Source organism: Protopterus annectens, chromosome 9.part0, assembly GCF_019279795.1.
Source record: "Protopterus annectens isolate FY-2018-M chromosome 9.part0, PAN1.0, whole genome shotgun sequence".
NCBI classification, from domain to species: Eukaryota; Metazoa; Chordata; order Ceratodontiformes; family Protopteridae; genus Protopterus; species Protopterus annectens.
The window spans coordinates 708,009,122-708,034,812 of record NC_056743.1 but is presented as its reverse complement, the minus strand read 5'-3'; the positions used below and the strand labels follow the sequence as shown (position 1 = coordinate 708,034,812).

The following is a 25,691-nucleotide window of genomic DNA, read 5'->3' as shown; positions in this document are numbered from 1 at the left end:
AGTCCTATTCTATATGGTGAAGCAAGTGGAACCTAAACTTATTTGGCGAAGTGTTACTATTTGAAGTAACATATTCTAGAGGTGAGAAGTGACTTAATATTGAGCTGAAGAGTGGTCTAATATTGAGCTGAAGAGTGGTTAATATATAAGTCACAAGAGACATTATTCCTCACATTGCATACGTAGCTGCATGAAAGAACTTGTTGCCTGCCTTAGCGCACTCCCGACTATTGTTTTTGGCAGACTTTATTTATGTGTGCTTACTGTGGTACAACACTGATCTGTTTGGACTATTTGCTGGTACACTGTGGGAAATTACAATCATGAGGGATTCATTTTCATGAGTATGTTTGTCATTAATTGTATCAGAGATTTCACTGATAAAGTATAGAAATTTAATTACTGAGTTCAGTTTGGCTATCACGTTAAGATGATCAAATCATGCTTTGTATAATTAATTACAGAGAGAATAATTCTGGGCGGGGAACAGATTTTTGACCAATGATAAACTGATTTCGGCAACTAGTTGGGAGCCTCACAAAATGACAGTGCAGTGGCAACAACATTGTTGTTGTAGCTTGCCTTGCTTCATGAGTAAATGCCGTAAGTACACATTGTACATTAGCTACAATGTAATTTTTAATGTGCCTCACACTCCAAGAGAACTATTGGTTGATGTATTGCTTAATATACTGTAATGCAGCTTTCAGCAACTGCTAATTATGAGTCTATAGTAGAACATTCGAAGTTTCAGAACTTCGAATGTTCTAATATCGACACCTAGTAAGCGAAAGCTGAAAATAGCGAAGTTTTAGATAACCGAATTCTTTCCTAGGGAAAGAATTCGGTTGTCCATTCCTGCCGCTTCACTATTTTCAGCTCTGCAGTGGAAAGTTACAGTTGGGTTCAGGTAAGTGTGCGATTGTGTGGACGTGAGGGTTAGGGTGGGATAGGTGAGTTAGGGTTAGGGCGCGGGTCAGGTAAGTGTGCAAATGTGTGGACGTGAGGGTTAGGGTGGGATAGGTGAGTTAGGGTTAGGGCGCGGGTGAGGTGTGTGTGTGATAGTGACGGACCTTAGGGTTAGGGTTTGGGTTAAGGTAAGTGGGTAGATAGTAGTGTATGTACAGTTTAGTGTAGGTTTAGATGTAAGATTTTAGGTGTATGTGTGTGGATTGCCGTTTGGTGTGTTTGTGTTGTGTGTATGTGTTTTGGAACAGCAATTTTTTTCCCTAGGAAAAAAATTAGATGTTCTAAATTTTTGGTCTTATTGGTTTTCGGTTACTAGGTGTCGATATTAGGACATTCGAAGTTCTGAAATTTCGATGTTCTAATATAGACCCCTAAGTACTTACTGTAAGATAATCAAAATAATGGGCACTAATGAAGGACCACCAAAATCCGGGATGAAAAGTTTAATAATTCAGAACACACAAACGTGTGCTTAAATTGTTTGAGGAAGTTTTAATAGAAGTAAGAGTTTTAACACAGAATGAGTTTTGCACATGTTTACAACTGGTTGAAATGGTTTTAAGGAATGATTTTATATATTTTCAGGGTGAATTCTTTCAACAGGTCAGTGGGGTGGCCATTGGGTCTAGGTGTGCCCCTATATATGCTAATTTAACCTTGTCAGTTTGTGAGGAAACATTTATCAGCAGTCAGTATAAAGACTGTTGGATTTTATACAAAAGTTTTTTGGATGACATTTGCATATTTTGGATAGATACTGAAGAGAAATTTGCTGAGTTTTTTCAATATATTACTAAATCCACAGATTTTTTATGCTTTACATATGAGATCAGTCATGAGAAGGTGAACTATTTGGATGTCACTATTCATAAAGAAAAAGGTAGATTTAGGTCTAAAGTATATAGGAAAAAGACCTATTCTAATTCATATCTTCATTAAACTAGTGCTCATCCATATCACCAAAATAAAAGAGGTACCATCTGGTACCATCATTGACTGGATCCTAACAACTCACCCAAACCTTATCACCAAAGCCAGAACATTACCTGATCTTCTCAGCGATCACCTACCAGCCTTCACCGACTGTCTCCCATCTCCTCTGCATAAACAACACCACTACATCCAAAACCGCAACCTCTCTTCTTTCAACCCCTTAACTTTCTCCGAATGTTTAAAGCATATTGACTGGTCCCCTCTAAAAACCCTTCCTCTAGATGATGCCATCTCCTACTTTAACCACTCATTCCTAACCCTTCTATATCAGCAAGCCCCTCCCTCGAACCAAACGCATCAAAACCAATCCCTGCTCATGGTTATCAAAAGATGCTAAACTAGCCTTGCACCAAAGGGACAAAAAATGGAAACAATATCAAAAACATAAAAACCCTAACACCCTCCTAGAGTATAAGCAACTACGAAACTCAGCATAAAAACTAATAATTAAAGACCACATAACCCACTATTCCAAACTCCAGTCTTTGCACTCAGCAAATCCCAAAAAATTCTGGGTCTCCATCTCATCCATGCTGCATCCTGGCAACAAAGAAAACCCCTGCTCAGACCCCAATCTCTCCAACCTTGAAACAGGCAGCCAGTTCAACTCATTCTTCATAGACTGCATAGATAAACTATCAGCCTCCTTCCCACCTCCTCCTCCACCACCACCCCCTCTTGCGCAAACTACCACCCCAATCATCAACCTTCCTCCACATCCTTCTACCTTAAGCCCATCCCCACAAGCACTATAAAAAGACTTCTCCTCAAACTTAAACCCTGTCCCAATGCACCCGACAACCTTCCACCCACCTTCCTCAAACAATCTGCAGACAGCATTGCCTATCCCATCTCTATTCTTATAAATAGATCCATACAAGAATCATACATCCTTTCTGTCTGGTGCCATGCTTACATCGTCCCCCTCCACAAAGGTGGCAAACATACTGATACCACCAACTTCGGGCCTATTGCCATCCTTTCCCCTTTCTAAAATACTTGAGAAAACAATACAAGCACAACTCATGGCACACCTAACACTAAACAATCTCCTCTCCTCTACCCAACATGGCTTCCGCCCTGGCCACAGCACCATGACTACCCTTCTTTCCTTTCTTGAAACCATAAACCTCGAACGTGACTCAGGCAAGTTCATATCCACACTATTCCTAGATCTGTCAGAGGCCTTTGACACCATCCCACACACCCTACACCCTACTCGTATCCCACTCTCCACCCTACACCTCCCTCCCACCACCATCACCTGGTTTTCCGGCTACTTGTCCAACCACCAACAAACTGTCCAATGGAAAACTTCAACCTCCCCCTTCCTTCTCACACCCACAGGTGTCCCACAAGGTTCTGTTCTCAGCCGTCTTCTCTTCAACCTACTCATTAACAACTTTCACCAATCCATCCCAGACTCATCTATCATCTAATATGTAGATGACTCAACAATCATCTGCTCAGCCTTCTCGCCCTCTGAGCTCCTAGGAAAAACCCAACTAGCCATCTCCAAAACAGAAACCTGGATGCAGTCTAACCATCTGTCACTAAATGCAAATAAAACCAAACTAATGTTTTTTTCCCCTACCAAAAACTCCATTGACAAATCCACATTCACCATAGAGAGCCAAAACAACACCCTCCTTGAAATCATTCCCAACACCAAGCTTCTTGGCATCATTATTGATGAAGAACTAAAATTTGACACCCACATCCACTCCGTAATCAAGAAAACCCACCAAAATTAGGTCTCCTCTACAGGCACAACTGCTTCCTAAGCCCCTCTACCCGTCAAACTCTTGCATCCACCTTCCTACTCCCCTCCCTTATGAATGGCACCACTCTTTTTACCAATCTCCATCTTGGTCTTCAGTCCAAACTTGAATCCTGCTACCACAAGATCTCCAAATTTGCAACCAATCATAAAAAACTCATCCCAGCACTGCTACTCCCTCCTCACTCTCATCTGTCTTGAACTACCCAACTTCCTCAGTTCTCTACAACTCACCATTGCCCACAAGCTCATCTTTAAACCTGCCAACTGCCCAGCTCTTGCTACTTCCTTAAAACCTTACATTCCCAACCACTCACTCAGATCCAAAAACCAAAATCTCCTTCAAGTCCACAAACCTGCACAACCTCCTGGCCATCTACTGCTGTCCCACTCCTTAGCTAAATAGTGGAACTCTCTCCCTACACACCTACGCAACCTACCTAACCATACAAATTTCAAATCTCAGCTACTCTGTCATCTTTCTTCCAAATGGGAATGCCCTTGACACTCTCCAACTTAACCCACCCCATTCCACCTTGCGCTGACTCATCCAACTACCTCTGCTATTACTTCATCCCACCCAAAACAACCCCTTCCCTATTAAAAACAAATTTCTCTCTCTAATATCTATTGTACTATACTCTCCAATCTCAAATATACTATTACCCTCTCCATGCATAATATTTTCCTAACCTACTAATGGCTTGTAGCTATATATTTTGAAATGTTAAACCTACAATTGAGTTTATAACAAAAATATTCATTTTATGTAAATGTTGAAATTTCTGTATTAAATTATGTCTTTTCATTTTTGTAACAGTGTGACAAGCCAATTGCAAATATCATGGAGCTTATCTGTAAATGTTTAATTAGCTGTATGAACTATGTCCTTTTGTAACATGTGAAATGTAACTTGCAATTATTGTGGAGCTTTTCTCCCCAGGCTTCCACTGAAAACAGGTTCTTCTTGGCCCTGTGGACTTCCCCAGTCATCAAACGTAAATAAATAAAATAAATAAAAATAAATGTTTATTGAAAGGGGCTATCCTTTAGATTTGATACATAAGGTTCATCAGGAGGTGGTGAGGGGTAGGATTAACAATTTTGCCCCTGTTTTAAGTGTAGAATACCCCAGTCCTGTTCATCATGGGACCATTAGCAGCTCCTCTGATTGTCATTCTGGGTCAGATTCTTCCTTTGAATATGCTTTTGTGACAGATTTTAATGGGGACTCTGGTGTTATTAAGAACAAAATGGAGAGAGAATGGGCTCAATTTACAGGTCTGTCTGACTTGAGAAGCATTTTTAATCGATCTTTAAAATGCATTTTTAGAAAAGGCATGAATATTAAGGATTTAATGAATGAAATTATTGTATTGTTAACCAATATGGAAATAGTAGAGTAGGTACATTTAAATGTGGTATGTGTCCACAGTGCCCATTTATTAGTAATACAAAAGCTATTTTCCTTGAGGCTAGGGATAAATATATTTTGGGTAAAACATGCAGTACATGTGACACCAGTGGGGTTATTTACATCGCTACATGTGTAAAATGTGAAGTATTTTATGTTGGAAAGACTGAAAGGAAGCTTAGGAGGAGGATTTATGAGCACATTTATGATATTCAGAACAATAATCAGAATAGTGCTTTATTTAAGTACACGTTAATTTGTATCTTGTCTAAGTTTCAATTTTTTTTGTCTTATAGAGGACTTACCTAAAGATATAAGGGGTGGTATGTGGGAGACTAAAGTTGAATATAGGGAATTATACTGGCAAATAGTTTTGGAGGCCAATAGACCAATGGGTTTGAATGATACAGTCTCCCTAGCACCAGTCCTAAAATTAAGGGCAGTAGACTTTAATATTATTTTTAAGGATATATTAAGATCACCCACTGGTGATCTTCCCATATACAATATTTTCTTCTTGTAAGCATTTTCATTTTATTTTTATCTGATTTTATTCTATTTTTTATCACGTAAATTCAGAAGCACACAAACCTAGACACACCACCAGAAGGAATAAACACCAATCCACAGAGTGTACTTTAGCGCTTTCGTTTTTAATAAAAACTTCATCAGAATGAAGTACATCATAGCTAACCCTCCTTTTATACATGAATCAATTACACACATAATAATTAACAATATGTCAATTAATCAATTAATGACATCATAATAATTAAATTACATTACATAAAAACTAAACAAATCAAATCAACACATCAACATCCATAATGTTCCGTTTTGCCATATAAATACAACTCCAAAAATTATATCATGAATATGTAAAATTAGTAAAATAAATATATGTTTACTATTGCAAATAACCTTCAGCTTTTAATCTTAATATAGAGCTAATGGATATGTTACTGTTCAAACCTGGTTCTTGTGTTGCATTTGTCCTTAACTGCCACCTAAGTTCCTTAGCCTCTAGGTAGTCATTAAGGGGTCCCCCCCCTTTCACCTAAAGAAATTTGCTCTATAATGCAAAACTTAAAATCATGTCCTTCATTATTTTTAATATGTAAAGCTAGGACATTTTTAGTATCTTGTTTCTTAATGTCATAATAATGTTGGTATATTCTACTTCTCAATGCATTGATCGTCTTTCCTATATAGAAACTGGGGCATTGGGAACACTTTGCTAAATAAACAACTGTCTTACTGTTATATGAATATTTTTTCTTATATACATATTTCCCATAGTTTGGAATGTAAATCTCAGTTCCCTCTATAATATGTTGACATTGCATACAAAAAACACATTTTAACATACCTTTCTTTCCGTAATAACCGTTGTGTGACCTCTCTATCATATTTTTCAAAGTTGTGACTTTTTTATATACGATGTTGGGCACCTTTCCCACTACATCTGTGTATTCCTTGTTCATATTAAATATATTCCAATTATGTTGTATAATATATCTAACATCTGTAAACTGCTGATTATATTTAAAAATTCCAGCTTTATTAAAGGTTTTAAGTTCTGTACCCCCCCACTTGAATGACCAATTTCAATACCCTTACCCAATAATGAAAAAAATGCCAATTGTTCCTCTTATGGATTACTTCCTGTAATGTTTTTTCTACAAAACCTAAGGGGTAGCCTCTCTTAACTAGCATATCAGTAAGGATGTTGATTTGGTCTAGAAATTCACAATCATTTGAAATCATCCTAGCTAGTCTTACCCCTTGTCCTTTTACTAAGGCCTTCTTTTGGTGTATAGGGTGAAAGCTTTCAAAATGCAGCAGTGTATTTGAGTATGTGGGTTTTCTATATATGGTCGTCTCAAAACATTTATCCAAATTGTTTTTGCTAATAGTAATGTCTAAATAGTCTATTTTATCGGATGAAGTAACATGTGAAAATTGTAAAAAGTCTGTACTTTCATCAATGAATGCCAAAAATTGTTTAAGTGTATCTTCACTGTTATTCCATAGAATGATTATATCATCTAAATAATGACCGTAATAAGTCCAATATTTTGCAAACGGACTCTTAAATATATATTCCTCTTCCCAAAATGCCAAAACAATATTAGCAAAGATAGGAGCACATATGGCCCCCATAGCTACTCCCTTACACTGTTTGAAACCCTGTTCTTCAAAAACTATAACATTGGTTTCCAAAATTAACTCCATCAAACTTCTAATAGTTAAGATACGGTCGTGTGTAAATCTAGTATGTTGGCACAAGAATGAGTAAAACCATTCAATGCCAATGTTGTGTGGAATTACTGAAAACAGGTCCTTCACATCTATTGTCACAAAAAGCAATGTTTCATTATACATTTTCCTGTTTATTTTTCTCAATAAGTCCCAAGAATCTTTCACTATCCAATTACAATCTGAAAGGGTGTTTTTAAGTTGTGTATCTATAAATTTAGCAACAAAGTATGTCTTCGATGCTTTAGCATCAACAATAGGTCTAAGGGGGGGATTTTCTAAATCTTTATGAATTTGATTTGATTTGTTTAGTTTTTATGTAATGTAATTTAATTATTATGATGTCATTAATTGATTAATTGACATATTGTTAATTATTATGTGTGTAATTGATTCATGTATAAAAGGAGGGTTAGCTATGATGTACTTCATTCTGATGAAGTTTTTATTAAAAACGAAAGCGCTAAAGTACACTCTGTGGATTGGTGTTTAGTCATTCTATTTTTTATAATAGAATGGTTCATTTGTTTAACCTTTTGGAGTATATTTTTCATTTTGGCCACTAGATGATGTTAGAAGTCCATGATTCACATACAACTCCATATTTTGATCATGATTTAAATGTTTTTAAATTTAAGATATTTTTAAATAATTTTTAAAAGTTCAACTATGTATATTATTCAAGTTTTATATATTTTAAAGTGAATATTTATGTATGTTATTACATTATATTTCAGTTTTAGCTTCATTAATGGTTTTAAACCTGTAGTTTTATTGGATGAAGAAATGTTATTGTGATTAATGGCTATTGCTTGGGATATAAATAGTGACATCATTAGGTTTAATTCACATCTGAGAAAGTCTTGTCTAGGATGAAAAGATGGTCAATATTTAAGGTGTTAATGGTGCTTGCTGTACATTTCTATGTTCTGAATTATTAAACTTTTCATCCCGGAATTTGGTGGTCTTTCATTAGTGCCCATTATTTTGATTATCGTTTTTTTACGGGCACTTTTCTCCTTAATTATTGGTACTTACTGTAAGATGCAGATGTCCAGTGAGAGGAAGGTCTGGTTCCTCCTAGGTACAGTTCTATCTACCACCCAAACCTCTGCTCTGTACACCATTCATGTACCCACAAATATAACGCCACCATTATTTTATCCTTCCCCTGCTTGTGTCAGTGGGTCGGTCTCTGAAAAGGTGATTCCATTTGTCTGTATCTCTACCCCAGTACCACGACTTTCTGCTTTGATCTCTGTCACTCTTTTTCTCTGAAACTTTCATGATTCATTTGCCAGATCATTTGTCCCCATATTTACTATCCAGGAATCCATTAGTATGCATAGAGTCATAAAACAGTGTCCAGCAATACTATACCTTTTCCTCATCCCCACTTTCTCATCACCTGATTCCACTTGTAATTGAATCTGTTGGTATTAGTGTACCATTTTCTGATACCACTCCTTCTCCACTGCTTTTGCTCCCTTACTTCTTAAACCGTTTTCATCAACCACTATGTTGTTCCTTATTTTTTCAAAGTTTGTTTCATTAGTCCCTCTCTACTGCATTACCTTTCCCATATTTGGCCTCCTTCCTGTAGTCCAATGATATACATCTCCCTTCTGTGTTGGGTCGTCTTGAGATTCACCACTTTCTGACTGCAGTCTGCTCTTCTATGGCTCTACTGTGTCAGTCATGCTGTCTTTTGCCTGGATACATCCTAACAATGCTTGCTTTATATTTTTTTAATTATTGTATACCTAACATACCCAGTTTCTGTTTACTTCATGGCCTTCTGAGTCCATCTTCTAGGGAACTTAATATTAAGCACCCCTTAATACTGCCCATAACTTCAAAAATTGTACTGTGGCTGTGTATCCTGCACCTTACCCAGCTTTCCCCTTCCCTGATGTCACCTCCTCCCCTTTCCTTGTGTTTCTTGGTTCATTGGTCCTTTTTCATATATAATATAGTTTGTTGTCTTTGTCTTTGTGTATGATTTATTATTCTCCCACTCTCTCTTTGCTAAAAATTTATATTTAGATGCACATACTGTGTTAGTATGGTTCCAGAAATGCATTATACTGATCCAGTATATTTTTAGAGTTTACTTTTTTATGTAGTTTGTATAAAAGTGTTATAGAGAAAACCAAGAAAAGATCTGCGTTTAATTTACAAAGAAGGAAAATATTGTTGTCCTCAATTTCTGTTCTTTAAATAAGAATAGTTTTGCTTCCGAACTCAAAAATGTAACAAGAGTAGATTAAGTAATTCAGTTTATTTTATTTCTTTTTCAGGGGTATACGTCTATCAATGGAAAGCTGAATGCTGGTACTCAAGTGAATGGCAGGACCCAGTGGGAGTAGATAAGATTTATTACAATAATGAGGAGGTTGTAGAGTATGACAGCCGGGTGGGTAAATTCTACGCAAAGAGTGATTTAGGTAAACCAACAGTGGAGTACTGGAACAATGACACAGAGCTTTTGGAAAGAAGGAAGGCAGAAGTCGCTACTGTCTGCAAACACAACTATGACATCAGCAAACAGGCAATAGTGGATCGAAATGGTAAGAACCTTCATCTCTACATTCCTTAGATGAGAATTGTAATGGATAAAGCTTTTCTTTCAACATTTCAATGCTATTTTTTAACTTCAAAAAATTCTTGGATTATATCCATAAACTTACTTTATATTTGTTTGGTTACTGCCTCTTCTGTATTTCTGTTTTATATAAAACAAAGTTAATTTACCAACAAATGTCTTCTTTATATTATTTATTTAATGAAGCAAAATGTTTTTACATCCCCCATTATAGACACAAATTTATATATATCTGAGGTAACAACTATATTTTCAGATGTCATCTACTAATTTACTAATCTAATCAAAGCAGTAAGAACATATTTATAACTACACTTTATATTGCTACACGATGGCAAGACATTCTTTAATGCAGCTTATAATAAATATATCCTCTACAGATATCCATGTTTCTGCTTCTATAGTAACCCTACACACTTTACTAAGGTAATATGCATTACTGGCAGTATCACATTGTCAGCCTAACTACCACTGATGACAGCTTTGAAATGGTTGTAAGACAGTGCATAATAGAAAAACATGTATTCTTCCAATATTATGTTCACCAATTAAGAGAAAAGTATTAGGCAGTTCTGTAGGTAAAAGGGATCTCAGTCTACATACCACTGAAGCAAGATGAAGAATAGGAACAACAATCTCCTAGATTAAATAAGATCTTGTTGCTCTTATCACTACTTCAGCTGATAAAAGCAACATTGTTTTTCAAATAGGTTTCTGCTGTTTAACCCTGACTTTGAGTACGATTGCATTGATTTGCAAACAGCAAACTGGATACCAATTAAAACACAGAGCTTACATTACCATTCTGTTATTTATTCTTAAATTCCTGTATCATTTCCATTGCCCTACCATTGTTTTGTCATTTAACTTTATGCTCCTCATTCTGAACACCTTTGTTCTATGAGCTGTGATGCAATATTTCTTTCCCATCTTAAAACAAATCTGAGATTAGGTCCTTGGCAGTCTAGTTAGTACCACCCTTTAGATATGCTCCCATCACTAATTAGAGGTCAGAATAACCTACCCTGTTTATAAACAAGCTTCTACTTTTTATAAGGTAGTCATTTTTTTGATATTATATGTATGCACATTCTCAAGTTTATGAATTCACTATGTTGCTTACTTCCTTCCCCTGCTATGTTCATGGCTATACTTTATAACTAGCTCACATCTTTAACTAACTTGGGATTTATGGTTGAAACATTCCTGATTGTCTGATGGTCTCAAACATAACATTGTCTTTCTGTACATTGTAACACATATGTACTTTCTCATATATTCAGACAAGCTCCTCGTGGTCCTGCAGAGTGGTCCTAGCTACAGAGAACTCAGAAAAGCAACTACTTTTTGGATTTAAGTATCTTTCCTGTTTTTTTACTTGAAATACCTTCTCTAGCTTACCCTAAACAAGTTTAAACTGTTTTTTTAGCTGTTTGCTGCATTATTTAATATCTGCACTTAAAGTTACATTTTAGTCGAAATTGATCGAAAGTTTGTTTGTTTGTTTGTTTAATTTAACTGTTGAGGCTGCCCACTAAAGTGTGCTAGCCTGTGTAACTGATTTATTACTGTTTCTGCATTTTCTGTGTGTTTTCTATCTAAAAACAAAAAAAAAAAAAAATAATCCTTGTTTTCCCGCCTCTCCTCGACTAGTTTAGACCAGTTTACAGGCTTTTCTGTGTTCTGGGCTGTGGTGTAGTTCCTGTGTTGTCCATTACCTTACTTGGATAGAGGGAAGTTTCTTTGCTCATCAGTGGGAGTGGGGAACCTTGAGCAGCCTACCTGTCCCTGTAGGAAGTGACCTCAGCACAAGAGCTGTAGTAATTGGTTGTTTTGGACCATTTCTAGCTCTTTTGAAGTTCCCTGTTTAAAATCCACCTCTGGGCGTTTTTTTTCTGGCTATACTACTCAGACAAGCTCCTCGTGGTCCTGCAGAGTGGTCCTAGCTACAGAGAACTCAGAAAAGCGACTACTTTCTGGATTTAAGTATCTTTGCTGTTTTTTTTACTTGAAATACCTTCTCTAGCTTACCCTAAACAAGCTTAAACTGTTTTTTTAGCTGTTTGCTGCATTATTTAATATCTGCACTTAAAGTTACATTTTAGTTGAAATTGATCGAAAGTTTGTTTGTTTGTTTGTTTGTTTAATTTAACTGTTGAGGCTGCCCACTAAAGTGTGCTAGCCTGTGTAACTGATTTATTACTGTTTCTGCATTTTCTGCGTGTTTTCTATCTAAAAACAAAAAAAACAAAAAAATTATCCTTGTTTTCCCGCCTCTCCTCAACTAGTTTAGACCAGTTTACAGGCTTTGCTGTATTCTGGGCTGTGGTGTAGTTCCTGTGTTGTCCATTACCTTACTTGGATAGAAGGAAGTTTCTTTGCTCACCAGTGGGAGTGGGGAGCCTTGAGCAGCCTACCTGTCCCTGTAGGAAGTGACCTCAGCACAAGAGCTGTAGTAATTGGTTGTTTTGGACCATTTCTAGCTCTTTTGAAGTTCCCTGTTTAAAATCCGCCTCTGGGCATTTCTTTCTGGCTATACTACTCAGACAAGCTCCTCGTGGTCCTGCAGAGTGGTCCTAGCTACAGAGAACTCAGAAAATGCTGCTCAACGCCAGAAGTCTGCAGGCATTCGATGCACTCCTCAGTATGGAGAACATCGACGTCTGTGCAGTAACTGAAACCTGGTTCAAGGCTCCTGAGAGCACCCCAGCACTACCAGGCTATACCTCGTATCATGCTTTTCGGCCCCAAAACCAGAGCCGAACCATAAAGGGAGGGGGAGTGTCCATATTCATCAAGGACACCCACACCTCCAGGTTAGTTGCAACACATGAAACATTGGAGACCATACAGGTGCAACTAACCATAGGCAAAACTGCTATACAACTGGTAGCATGTTACAGACCACCCTCCCAATCTCAGGAACCCCACTCAGCCTTCCTGAAGACATTGGAGGATATGACTGTATCACAAAATACCATCATACTGGGAGACTTCAACTACCCTAACATAGATTGGGTACATTATTCTAGCCCTAACACCCTAGCCCAAAGGTTGCTGGAATTCATAAATTCAAATGCATTGGAACAACTAGTCACCTCTCCCACTAGGGGAGATAATATACTAGACCTGATCATCACAAACATGGGGACACAATGCTCCACACCGGAGGTATAACCCTCACTAGTGAGATCTGACCACAAACTAATCACCCTGGATATACATATCCCACCTCCACCCCAGCACAAAAGACCACAGTGAAAAACTTCTCAAAAGCAGACTTCACTCTTCTTAAGACTGAGATGGTATCCTTTAAGCCCACTGGGCCAGTGGATACCACATCCCACAATGCTGAATCCTTCACAAATGCTTTCTATGGACATCTCCAAGAATGCATGGATCATGCAATCCCAAATAAATCCAAGTCCCTCTCCACCAAAGGCAAGTGTCCTGTCTGGTGGATCTCAGCCATAAACAAATTGTATAACAAAAGACGGAAGCTACTGTGCGACACAGCAAAATCCCATAATGGGAAGACATCTCTGATCAACACTAGCAGAAAACTACGTTCTCTCATAAAAACATCCAAGGCCAACTCTGAGAGAAAAATCGCTAAGGACACTAAAGATAACCACAAAGCCTTCTTCAGCTATGTTAGAAACCTGGGCGGAAACCCTCAGATATGCTCAGAGTTAGTTCACAACAACAAAAAATACACTGAACCCACAGATATTGCCAACATTCTGGCTGACAGGTTCAGTGCAAATTTCTCCCCTCCCTCACCCCCAAAAGAAGAAATACTTATCCCAGCTGAATGTAATCTCCCTGTCATCTCAGATTTCCAGGTGAGAGCCGCCCTCAGCAAAGCTAAAAACACAGCATCAATGGGACCTGACGGTATCCTGGGTTGCGTGCTACGTGAACTCCAAGAGGAGCTAAACCCGCACATAAAAATGCTATTTAACCTTAGCCTTTCTACAGGATATGTACCTGAACACTGGCGTACAGCAACAGTGGTCCCACTCCACAAAGGGGGTACCTCTACAGACCCTGGGAACTACCTCCCCATAAGCTTAACCAGCCTGGTCTGCAAAGCTATGGAAATAATCATTATGGGACTCATAAACAGAGACATTGGGGACCTACAGACACTTGATCCCACCCAGTTCAGCTTTGTAAAGGGCAGATCCTGCCTTTTGAACCTGGTTGACTTTTTCGAAACAGTCACTAGAGCCATTGATGAGGGCAAAGCAGTCCATACAGCCTACCTGGACTTGGCTAAGGCCTTCGACACAATACCCCACTCAGGCATCATAGATAAGCTCAACAGCTTAACTGTAAACCCTTATCTCACTAGATGGGTTGCAAACTGGCTAAAGGACAGAACCCATAAAGTTAAAATTGCTGGAGCAATGTCAGACTCAAAGCCAGTCACAAGTGGTGTCCCACAGGGATCTGTCCTGGGACCCCTCTTGTTCAGCATTTATTTCTCAGATGTTAAAGCAAACATGGGAGGGTTGTGGCTGACAAAGTTCACAGATGACTGCAAACTAGGTGCCATAGTCGATACACCAGTGGACACATACATCCTATAAAAAGGCCTCACAGAAACGGACAACTGGTGCCGGAGTCATGGCCTTAAACTAAATGCCAAAAAATGTATAGTCATCCCCTTTGGGAAAAACAAAGTACCCACAAATTATCACATAGACAGCAACCCACTGAGTACGGAAAAAGTAATCAGAGACCTAGGGACCCAAGTCGACAGCGACCTCTCATTTGACACCCACGTTGCCAAAATGGTTAGAAAGACATTCTACCTTGCACACCTTATCATGAAGGGATTCACATCCAGATCCAAGGATGTCATTGTACCCCTATACTCCTCCCTCATCAGACCCATGATTGAGTACAATGCCCCATTTGGTATGTACCTCATCCGGCATTTGCAACAGCTGGAGAGACCACAAAAGTACCTCACCAAGAGGATCAAGGGTCTCCAACATATGTCTTATTCTGCCAGACTAAAGAAACTCCAGCTCTATTCAGTAGCATACCGCCTGCTCAGAGGTGATCTGTGCCTGACGTACAAGGCCATGTCCAATCAGGAACTGATGGACATGCTCCACCTCAAAAAATACAAATCCATCAGAACCACGAGAGCTAAAGACTTAAACCTCAGCACAAGTATGAATAGGACATGCTGGAGGGATAGATTCATAACCCAGAGGCTTCCCATGCTCTGGAACAGAATCCCAGTTCATGTTAGGCAGAGCCCCTCACTAACTCTCTTCAAGAGAAATCTTGATGAGTGGATGGGAGATCGTAAGTTTACCCCGGGGGTCACATCTGTGTCACTACTAGACAGGGGCACAGTAAACTAATTCTATTATATAAGGGGACCTTCACTGTGTCACTACTAGACAGAGGCACAGTATTCTAAATCTATTCTGTGCATTTTTGTACCATTTCATGGGGTGGCGAAAACCACATCACTATGGCTAGGCTTACAAATGCCCCAGGGCAGATAGCCTAGTACTAAACTATGAAACTATGAAACTATATACTCCTCATAGTCAGTGTAGCTCATTTTATTCTATACAGTACTTTGAAATTAAGTTTACATCTCATTTCATCTTGAAATTCAGCTTATTTTTTCATGCTGTTTCTCTGAACTAACTACACAATGAGTTGGGATTTGCATTATTTAGTGAGTATTACATATCCTGTAGTGCTGAATAGAGAGGGGAGGGAAATTTCCTTGGTGTCCTGGTCATATTCCTTTAGCTACATAAATACCACATGTTGTTCCTTGAAAATTTAGGCCATATGCCTAGTGGAATTGGCCCAGTCAATACATCAAACTAAATAAATACATCACGAGAAAGAAATTAAGCAGATTAAACAAAGTAGCAAAGAACAGAATACACTACAAACACAAAAATGTATCAGGGCGTGTAAACCTAACCAGAACAAATAATACAAAAGTAGTCATTAGTTACAGTATTACACGTAACAAGAAAAACAGTGAAAACTCAATACAAAATTATTTATTATCAATAATGCAACATGCAGACATGGCAAATACAATTTCAAATGAATAGTAAAATTAATATTTTATAACAATTGCAAATGTAAACAATAACATAAGAAATAAATTACTACAGAAACAGCAGTATACTACTAAGTTAACTTAGTCAGATATGTCCTGATACTAACAGGCTATGAAGCAGTTCCTGTTATAAAAAAAAATATTGGATTAATGGTGGTAGAACCTTAAAGGCTGGTTTGCTAAAGTGTTACTTCTGTTTAACATAAAAATAAAGTTAAGTTGTATTTTTATGGTGCTGAGCACATCTTTCTTGAAACACCATTATTGAAAATATTTTTGAATGTATGTAAAGTATAATTCTAATGTAAGTAGCCCAGGATATGCCTAATGTAATACTAATGTAAACTTGCAGTGATAAGTGGAACGCAATGCATGTGCCTCATAGATACATATTTTAGCATTAACAAATGGAAATGTTAGATATGATACCTATACTTTTACATGTTAATAAGCTAGCTAAAAGTTAGACTGTCAGGTGGTACACACAAGCCACAGAGAATATCAGTCTGTAAGTATTGTCATAGTGCAGTTAAGACCATACTGTATATGCAACTGGATTTCTTTTATTTATTTATTTAACATTTGTTGACCGGGAAAGTCTGACTAGGTTTCACAGATCCTGTTTTCAGCAGAGGAATGGGGAGAAATGCTCCAGAAGCATGTCTTTAGAATGTGGGAGGAAACCGGAGTACCCGGAGGAAACCCACGCGAACGCAGGGAGAACATGCAAACTCCACACAGAAGGCACCCCAGCCGAGAATCGAACCAGAGAACCTCTCTCTGTGAGGTGACAGCATTAACCACTGCGCCGCCGTGTGCTGGACACTATGTGCTGGACATGTGTTATTTATCAATTCTGCTGCCATCAAACGGTTTCAAATTGCAGTTGCTCATGTTTTTGATAACAGTTATTGAAAGTATCTTTAAAAACTATATTTATCTATTTCTTTGCTAACTGGATAGGTAGACTGATTTGATGACCGTTTTCAGATTACAAACTAGGCATATTTCTCTATATGGAGTATTGGGTCTACTTCAATAGACCGAAGTTTCACTTACCCGACACTGAAATTTCCCAGTCGAAAGGACTGACAACTGAATGAATGAATGAATGAATGAATGAATGAATGAAGAAATGAAAGTCTGTGAAGTAGGATAGCTTGAGTTCCTTCTCTGGTATCTTTATTTAGAAAAGCATGTAATGACATAGTTTGGTAATTACATAGTGTAATGCAAATTAACTTGAAATGGATAGTAATACAAATGAAAAATAAATAAATAAATAATAAATAAATAAAGGCTCACAGCTCCATGTAAAGTTTACCTAAAGAAGCTGTAGTGAAAACATGTTTGCATGTAACTGATTTTGTTAAAAGTTTTTATTACATGAAGGAGTGAGCCTTCATTTTTCATTTTGGATTTTCTTGTGTTTTGACTATCAGTGAAGCCTTTATCTCAGTATTTGTTTTTATGAATAGAAATATGGACATTGCTGGTGTCCATATCCAAGATTACCACAACCAAGGTCGGCTGTACACATAGGCAAACTAGGCAATCTCTTAGGGTTTTGTGGTGCTACTTGTGTGTAGGGGGTTATTTCCCCATTTATTTATTTGTTTATTTATTGGAGTACTGTTTCTCCTCTTTAAAAATAAATAAATAAAATAAAATAAATAAAGTGCCCCTACAAGGGGAAAAAGAAAAATGAGCCCACTAAACAGCAAGTGCTCCAGGGGGCGGAGTTCCTGTTAATTATTTCACGTATTGCTTTAAACACTGCAAGGTGACAAGATGACAGACTTTGGAACATTTAAATGTAAGTACAAATGTACCTAAAAGTTTGTTTGTTTGTTTGTTTATTTTTGTCTTGTATTCTATAGTCTACAGCTTGTAGTATTTGAACATTGAGAAAGAATCACTCCAGGGACATTCTGAAAAGGAAAATAGTATGGTGCTGGACACTGGTGAGATAAATGTTATTAATTTTAAAATAATACTGGCAGACAGATCAACCAAATGTTGGGCAATGTTTAGGTTGATATGGAAGGAATAGCACAGTGAGAGAAGTGTTATTACTGTACACTGATGCTGGTAGTGATCAACCAGATATTTATGAAATATTCTTCTGGCTTTGTGGGGTGGCCATGGTGGTGCAGCGGTTAGCGTTGTTGTCTCACAGCAAGAGGTTCTCCGGTTCGATCCTCAGCTGGGGTGTCTTTTGTGTGGAGTCTGCATGTCCTCCCTGTGGTCATGTGGGTTTCCTCCGGGTGCTCCAGTTTCTTCCCACATTCCAAAGACATGCTGTAGGTGGATTGGACACTCTAAATTGGCCCTAGGTGTAAGTGTTCATAGGTTCATAGGTAGGTATTAGGCTATCAGTCATGGGGCCTATACAAGCCCAGCCAAAAAGGTACCCTGACTTTTGCCACCCAAGAAAATTATTTTCCTGGGACACTGTCGAGCAGAGCCACAGAGGTGATTCCCAGGGTGAATTTCCTATTTCCCATCCAATCATCAAGACTTTTCTTGAAGAGTGCTAATGAGGAGCTTTGTTTGATACAGATAGGTAGTTTATTCCAGAGTATGGGAAGTCTCTGGGACAGGAATCTATCCCTCCGGCATGTTCTGTTTATTGTGGTGACAAGGTTTAGGTCTCTAGAGTGTGTAGCTCAGAGGGATTGGGATTTCTTTAAATGGAGCATGTCCAACAGCTCTGGGTTTGACATAGCTTTGTATGTTAGGCAGAGATCACCTCTGAGTAGGTGATATGCAATGGAGTAAAGCTGGAGTTTTTTTAGAAGGTCTGCGTAGGGCATCTGTTTGAGGCCGGTAATCCTCTTTGTGAAGTATTTCTGCGGCCTTTCCAGTTGTTGTAGATGTCTTGTGAGGTACATACGAAAAGGGGCGTTGTACTCTATAATGGGTCTAATGAGTGATGAGTAGAGGGGAACAATGACCTCTCTTTTTCTGGATGAGAAACCTTTTGTGATGAGGTGTGCCACATAGAAGGATTTCCTGATTACTGTGGTGATGTGATTATCAAAGGAGAGACTACTGTCCACCTGTGTCCCAAGGTCTCTTATCACACTTTCAGTGTTAAGTATACTACCGCTTATGTTGTAGTTCATGGGTACAGAGTTTTTACCAAAGGGGATGACGATGCACTTTTTGGCATTGAGCTTGAGGCCATGGCTTTGACACCAGGCATCTGTCTCAGTGAGGCCCTTTTGTAAGATGTCCACATCATTAGGAGTTTCGATTATGGCTCCTAGTTTGCAGTCATCTGCAAACTTCATTAGCCAAAGACCTTCTGTGTTAGCCTGTACTTCAGAGAAGTAGATACCAAACAGGAGAGGACCCAGGACTGAACCCTGTGGTACTCCACTTGTCACTGGTCTGAAGTCAGATTTGGAGTCTGCTACTTTCACATTGTGGGTTCTGTCAGTGAGCCAGTTGGCAACCCATCTTGTGACATAGGGTTTATACCTATTTTAGTGACTTTATCTATAATTCCAGAGTGGGGGGTGGTGTTGAAAGCCTTGGCAAGATCTAGATAAGCTGTGTGAACCACCTTACCCTTGTAAAAGGCTTTGGTGACTGCTTCAAAGAAGTCTATCAGGTTTAGGAGACATGATCTGCCTTTTACAAACCCGAACTGGGTGGGGTCCAGAGTTTGGAGATTACCAATGTCTTTGTTTATAAGTTCCATGATAATACGTTCCATGGCCTTGCAGACCAGGCTCATCAGGCTAATGGGGCAGTAGTTCCTGGGGTCTGTGGTGGCTTCCTCCTTGTGGAGTTGGATAACCGTTGCTGTGTGCCATTCAGTAGGCACAAAGCCTGAGGTGAGGCTATGATTGAACATGGTACTTAGGTGGGGTGCCAGTTCGTTCTGTAGTTCGTGTAGAATGCAGTCTGGGATGTTGTCTGGTCCCATGGATGCTGTGTTCTTGGCTTTGGAGAATGTGGTTTTTACCTGTGCAGCCATGATTACAGGAACTTTACATTACCGGTATAGAGATGGGCTCTTTAGGGGTGGGAGAGGGATAAAGTTAGCACTGAACCTATCTGCCAGGATGTTGGCAATATCAGCTGGGTCTGTATATTTAGTGCAATTGTGCTGTAACTCAGAGCAGATCTGAGTGTTGCCATTGAGATTCTTGACATAGCTATGGAATGCTTTGTGGTTGTCTTTAGAATCAGTGGTGATTTTGTTTTTGTAACTAGCTTTGGAGGATTTTATCAGGGAATCACAGCTTCTTACTGAGGCTGACCAGGGAGCTGCTCCACTCATGGGATTGTATTCTCTTTTGCAACAGTTTCTACCTTCTGTTGTACAGTTTCCTTATGGCAGGGGACCACCAGATTGGCTTCCTTTGTTTGGAGGATAGCCTCTTGGTTCTGTTTGGGAGAGCATGATCCATGCACTCATGTAACTGCTTATAAAGTGCAATTGTGTAGGATTCAGTAATCGTAACTGTATTGTCCATCTGCATGGGTGTCATGAAGTTCACCACTTCTGTCTTAAGAAGCATGAATTTGGCTTTGGAGAAATGTTTTACCATGGTTTCCTTAATGGGGGGTGGGGGCAGGATGTGGATATCTAGGGTAAGTAGCTTATGGTCGGATCGGACCAATGAGGCGTTGACGTCAGGTGTGGAACACCAGTCACTCATGTTGGTAATGACTAGATCTAGGATATTGTTGCCCCTGGTGGGGGTGTGGATAAGTTGATCCAGGGCATTGGAGTTTATGAATTCCAGAAAGCGTTGAATGAAGGAGTTGGTACATGAGTAGTTTTCCCAGTTAATGGTGGGGGTCATTGAAATCGCCCATTATTAGGTTGTTTGGTTGAACCCTAATATTTTCCAGTACATCAAGAAAAGAGGAGTGGGAATCCTGGGGCATGGTGGGTGATCTGTAGCAAGCTACAATTTGGATTGCAGTTTTGCCCAGAGTTAGTTGCACTTGGATAACCTCGGCTGCATTATGCTGAGCAACTAACCTGGAGGTGTGGATATCCTTAATGAATATGGACACATCTCCACCTTTGGTGTTCTGGTCCAGGTTACATGGCTGAAAAGTGTGGTATGAGTTATAGCCTGATAGTGCAGGGGTGCTCTCTGGAGCCTTGAACCAGGTCTCAGTCACTGCACAGATATCGATGTTCTCCATTTTAAGGAGTGCCTCAAGTGAGTGCATTTTGAGATTTAGACTTCTAGCATTGTGTGCATGTGTGCGACTTCTGTGGAAGGTTGGGCGCTGGGCTGGCAACTTGACATTGTAAAACTCCACTGCCAATCATGAGCGGACAGGTGATCTGCTGTGATGACCCCTAACGGGAAAAGCCGAAAGAAGAAGAATTCTTCTGGCTTTGTGATTTGTGTGGAGTAACTTTGAGTGTGGCAAATTGTTTGTGTAGGCTGTGGAGACATACCTCTCAGTTTCTTAGCAATAAATCTGGAAAAAGCCTAAAATAATGGAGGAACAAAGGCCCAAAAATAGGGGCAGATTTTAAACATTGGTTTAACAAACTTAGAAAATTGTTAGAAAAACAACATTTGTGTTAGCATGCTTTCTTTGAAGGATATGAAGTCTGAAACCTCAAAGTTTTATTATTATTTAGTGACTTTAATACTCAATGATTTGACAGAAAACCACACATTTTATGAGGAACAGACTAAAGATATGAGGCATAAATATGGATATTCTGTGAAAATCTGGACAGTTGAGAGGTATGTGTGTAAGGAAATAATATTACATAGCCATCGGATATGGTGGCTATAACTGCTGGATGTTGGGGTTGGCTGGATGAAAGTAACCCTCTTGTTATTTGCTCAGTTTAAGCAGTCACGATCTGGCTTAGCAATATGAGTGAGCATTTCTGACAGGTAAGATGGACTACTTAACAGGACTGTGGAGAAAAATGACTAGTTGTCTGCTGTTTGACTTATTATTTTGGTTTGCTGGACTAATGTGATTATCTGAAAAAACGTGCAATGTTTCAATTTTATTGCATCTGTTTGGAATAAATCAGATGTCTGAATTGTGTATGGAAGTTGTTATAACTGCTTGGTGGTTGTAGTCCAGATGAAAGCAAGTGAAATGGTTGTCACTTGATTAGTTTGTCATCTCTCTCTCAAAAAAAAAAAAAAAAAACAGCATGGCTGTATAGGAGGATTTTCACATGGGCTTAGCAGTTGCCTCTACTGTGAACTCCACCTAGTCTAAAACCAGACCTGCTCATAGAAGGTCTAAGTTACTTGTGTGTGTGTGTGTGTGGGGGGGGGGGGGGTTACTGTGGATGATATTGTTTCTTTAACAGTCCTCTCAAACCTCAGAGCTCACTATATCTTATGTTGAGCTGGGGACAGAGTGGCCATTATTTCTTTAATTTTCCTCATAAAGTTCAGAGGAGTACACAGAGAATAACTATAGCATGTGTAGGAGCACTGTACTGTCCCTATATGTATCAAGTTGGAAATATTATTGTAAAATTTTTTTTCCATTTCCTCATGGTCAAACAACTGATGTATATACAGGTGGCTATGTTTTGGGGGAGAGTAAATAAGCATGTTTATATACATCTCACAACAAATATGTTATGTTTTATTTTTTATTTTTGTACCAGTCTGACATCAAAAGGGTACACGGCATAGAAGATGGCTGTCTTTTTAGGGTAGATGATGAGGAGGCATAAATTGAACAGCATCATCTTAAAGTATTTGTCTTATTTCTGTTTAATTCTACCCAATTTAACACAACAGGGAGGATACACAGAAAGGGACTACCCATTTTGAGGTGGGCAGTAAGGAGGCAGGCACTATGTATAGTCAAAGCATTTGCCTTCAGTTTATTGTGAAGTGGTGCTTGTTCAGCTTTGAGTATTAAAACTTAGATACAGCTTATTTCTTCCTTGAAATAAAAAAAGTGAGATTGATTTTCTTTTCCATACAAATGTTCTTTTTTTTTCAGGTCATTATTGTACTGAAACATTGGGGGGAAAGCTCTAAAAATGCACCTCAGAGCATCAACACTTGGTGCCTAGTAACCCCCTACTTAATTTAGTTATTACAGGGTAGACTTTGTCAGTTAAGATGTGCTGAAAGGATACAGGAAAAAGCAGAATTGCAGAGTGAGACTGAATTTCTTTCCATAATCATGTTTTTTGTTCAGGTAATCATTGGATAGAAAGGCATCTAGAAACCTTATGGCTTTTGGGAGCCTAGCGGCCCCCAGACCCCCAGCTTAATACTGTTATCTTCACTGCAGTTATTATAGTGTAGTCTTGACTATTCAGGATGTACTGAAAAGATGTAGGTGAAGACTAAATTTGTTTCTTTGATCATGGTTTTTGTTCAGGAAATCATTAGATGAAAAGGTTGTTTTAAAAAAACTCTAAAATGCATTTCAGAGCACCTACAAACCTTATGGCTTCTGGGTCCTAGTGGCCCCCAGACCCCTGGCTTAATACTATTATTTTCACTGCAGTTATTACATTGTAGTCTTGTGTAGTCTTGGTTAGTTAGGATGTGCTATAAGTATGCAAGTAAAAACAAAGTTGGAGCATGACTAAACTTCTTTTTTTTTATCATGTTTTTTGTTTTGGCAATCCTTGAACAAAAAAAGGTTGTTTAAAAACTCAAAAATGCATCTTACAGCATCTAAAAAACACTTGGCTTCTTGGTGCCTTGCAGTCTCCAGACCCTGAGATTTATACTGTTATTTTCACTGCAGTTGTTGCAGTGTAGTCTTGGTTAGTTAGGGTTTGCTGAAAGATGCAGGTGAAGATTAAATTTGTTTCTTTGATCTTGGTTTTTGTTCAAGCAATCATTGCAAGAAAAGGATGTGTAAAAAACTCTAAATGCATATCAGAGCATCTAGAAACCTCATGACTTATGTCCCCAGACGCCTAGCTTGTTTCCTCCAGAGTTGTCAGAGTGCAGTCTTGCCCTAGATAGAACATGTCAAATGAATGAATGAACCACTGAATGAATGAATAGCTGCAGGAAAATATGAATAGTAAGACAAACTGGAAGAAAAAAAATAATGAGAAGGGGTGCCATGGTGCCTTTTTGCCTGGGGTGCCAGTTTACCTAAGGCCAGCCCTGACCAGAACTGAACTCCTGCTGTGATTGTGGCACACAGTATTTGAGTCTTTGTTAGCCAGCACTGTAATAAATCAAAAAAAAAAAAAAAACCCAGATCCAGGACACACAATATTAACTTGCTGCACATTTCTTCAGTGGGAGGCACAGTGGTACAGCTGTCAGTTTTGCCACCTCACAGCAAGAGGTTCTACAATTTGATTCTTGGCTGGTGTGCCTTCTGTGAGGAATCTGCATGTCCTCCCTGAATTCGTGTGGGTTTCCTCCCACATTTCAAAGACATGCAGTAGATGGACTGGACACTCTAAATTGACCCTAGGTATGAGTGCGTATGTGTGGTGCACCCTCTGAGAAGGGTTGGGCCTTGGGCTAGTGACCCAAACCTGTAACCGCTACAGAAATAATGAGTGCTGAAGAGTGCTCTTTGACTGATATGCTGCATGGCATATAAATGGGAAAGAAAGAGAGAGATAGCACATTTCTTTGGCTAATCAATAACATGATCACTTTGTTTTCTGACCCTTGCCATGTTGAAGTAAACAAATTTATTGACCTTTGTCCTTCTCTTTTTCAATGGGTTAATTTGCCTAAATGCTAAGGTCCGATATAGTAGAAAGTTTTGCATGTGACCCTTTCCCTAACATCTATTATCATATCATTCAATTCTACATTCCTTAGAGAAATCAATACTGGACAATTTAAAATAATTCTCACACAGAAATTTAACTTGCATTCATTCAAGCTGGTGAGGTAATTGAAAGAATTCTCTTGGATATGTGATTGTCATCATTCTTATCATTAAAACCAAACAGCTTACTCTTACTGAACTAGGTGGGATTCCACTAATGGCCATTCAGATTGTAGACAACCAAAAAAACATATTCTTGTCAAGAATCTTTAATCATTTTTGTATTTGAATTGTTAAGAATTCTATTCATACATTCTAGCAATGCTGATATCTGAGGATGGCACAGAACATGGAATTTTCATTCACTTTGAAAGAGTTTAAAAATGTCAATCATATGCTGAATCAGTGGAGTAGAAGGATAAAGCTTTGACTACAGCTCAGGCAACCCAAGTTTAATTAGCAGCTTGGGTGTTTGATGTCAGGGAGAATTGGTGTGACCATCCTGGAAGGAGATAAAGCTGTTACTGGATTGTGTTCACAACTGCTCTAAAGACAAAGCTTGTATACCGTGAAAATAATACTGTAGTTAATGACAAAAGCTGTAGAGAGACAGTTTAACAAAAAAAGAAAGTTTTTCCAACGGCATGAGGCAATTGATGGCAGAGCTTGTGCCCTTATGGCAGTAATGACTGTAGCCAGCACAGAGTAAACATCAAAGAGAGAAATGATGTCAGCAATTTTATAGAATAATACTGATAAAATGTACTCAGTTTGTCAAACTTGAAAAGACACTGAGTACATTAAAATAAACAATAAAACGATC

The 25,691-nt window shown here is 38.7% G+C and overlaps 1 protein-coding gene across 1 annotated transcript in view; it reads left to right on the top strand.

Annotated features, from left to right (window-relative positions):
- The window catches only part of LOC122811475 (H-2 class II histocompatibility antigen, E-S beta chain-like), a 511,045-nt gene that overhangs the window by 199,970 nt on the left and 285,384 nt on the right, over positions 1-25,691 (top strand). Inside the window, exon 2 of the mRNA XM_044083338.1 lies at positions 9,716-9,985. Within this exon, the coding sequence (XP_043939273.1) occupies positions 9,716-9,985 (270 nt within the window). The remainder of the gene's footprint in view (positions 1-9,715; positions 9,986-25,691) is intronic.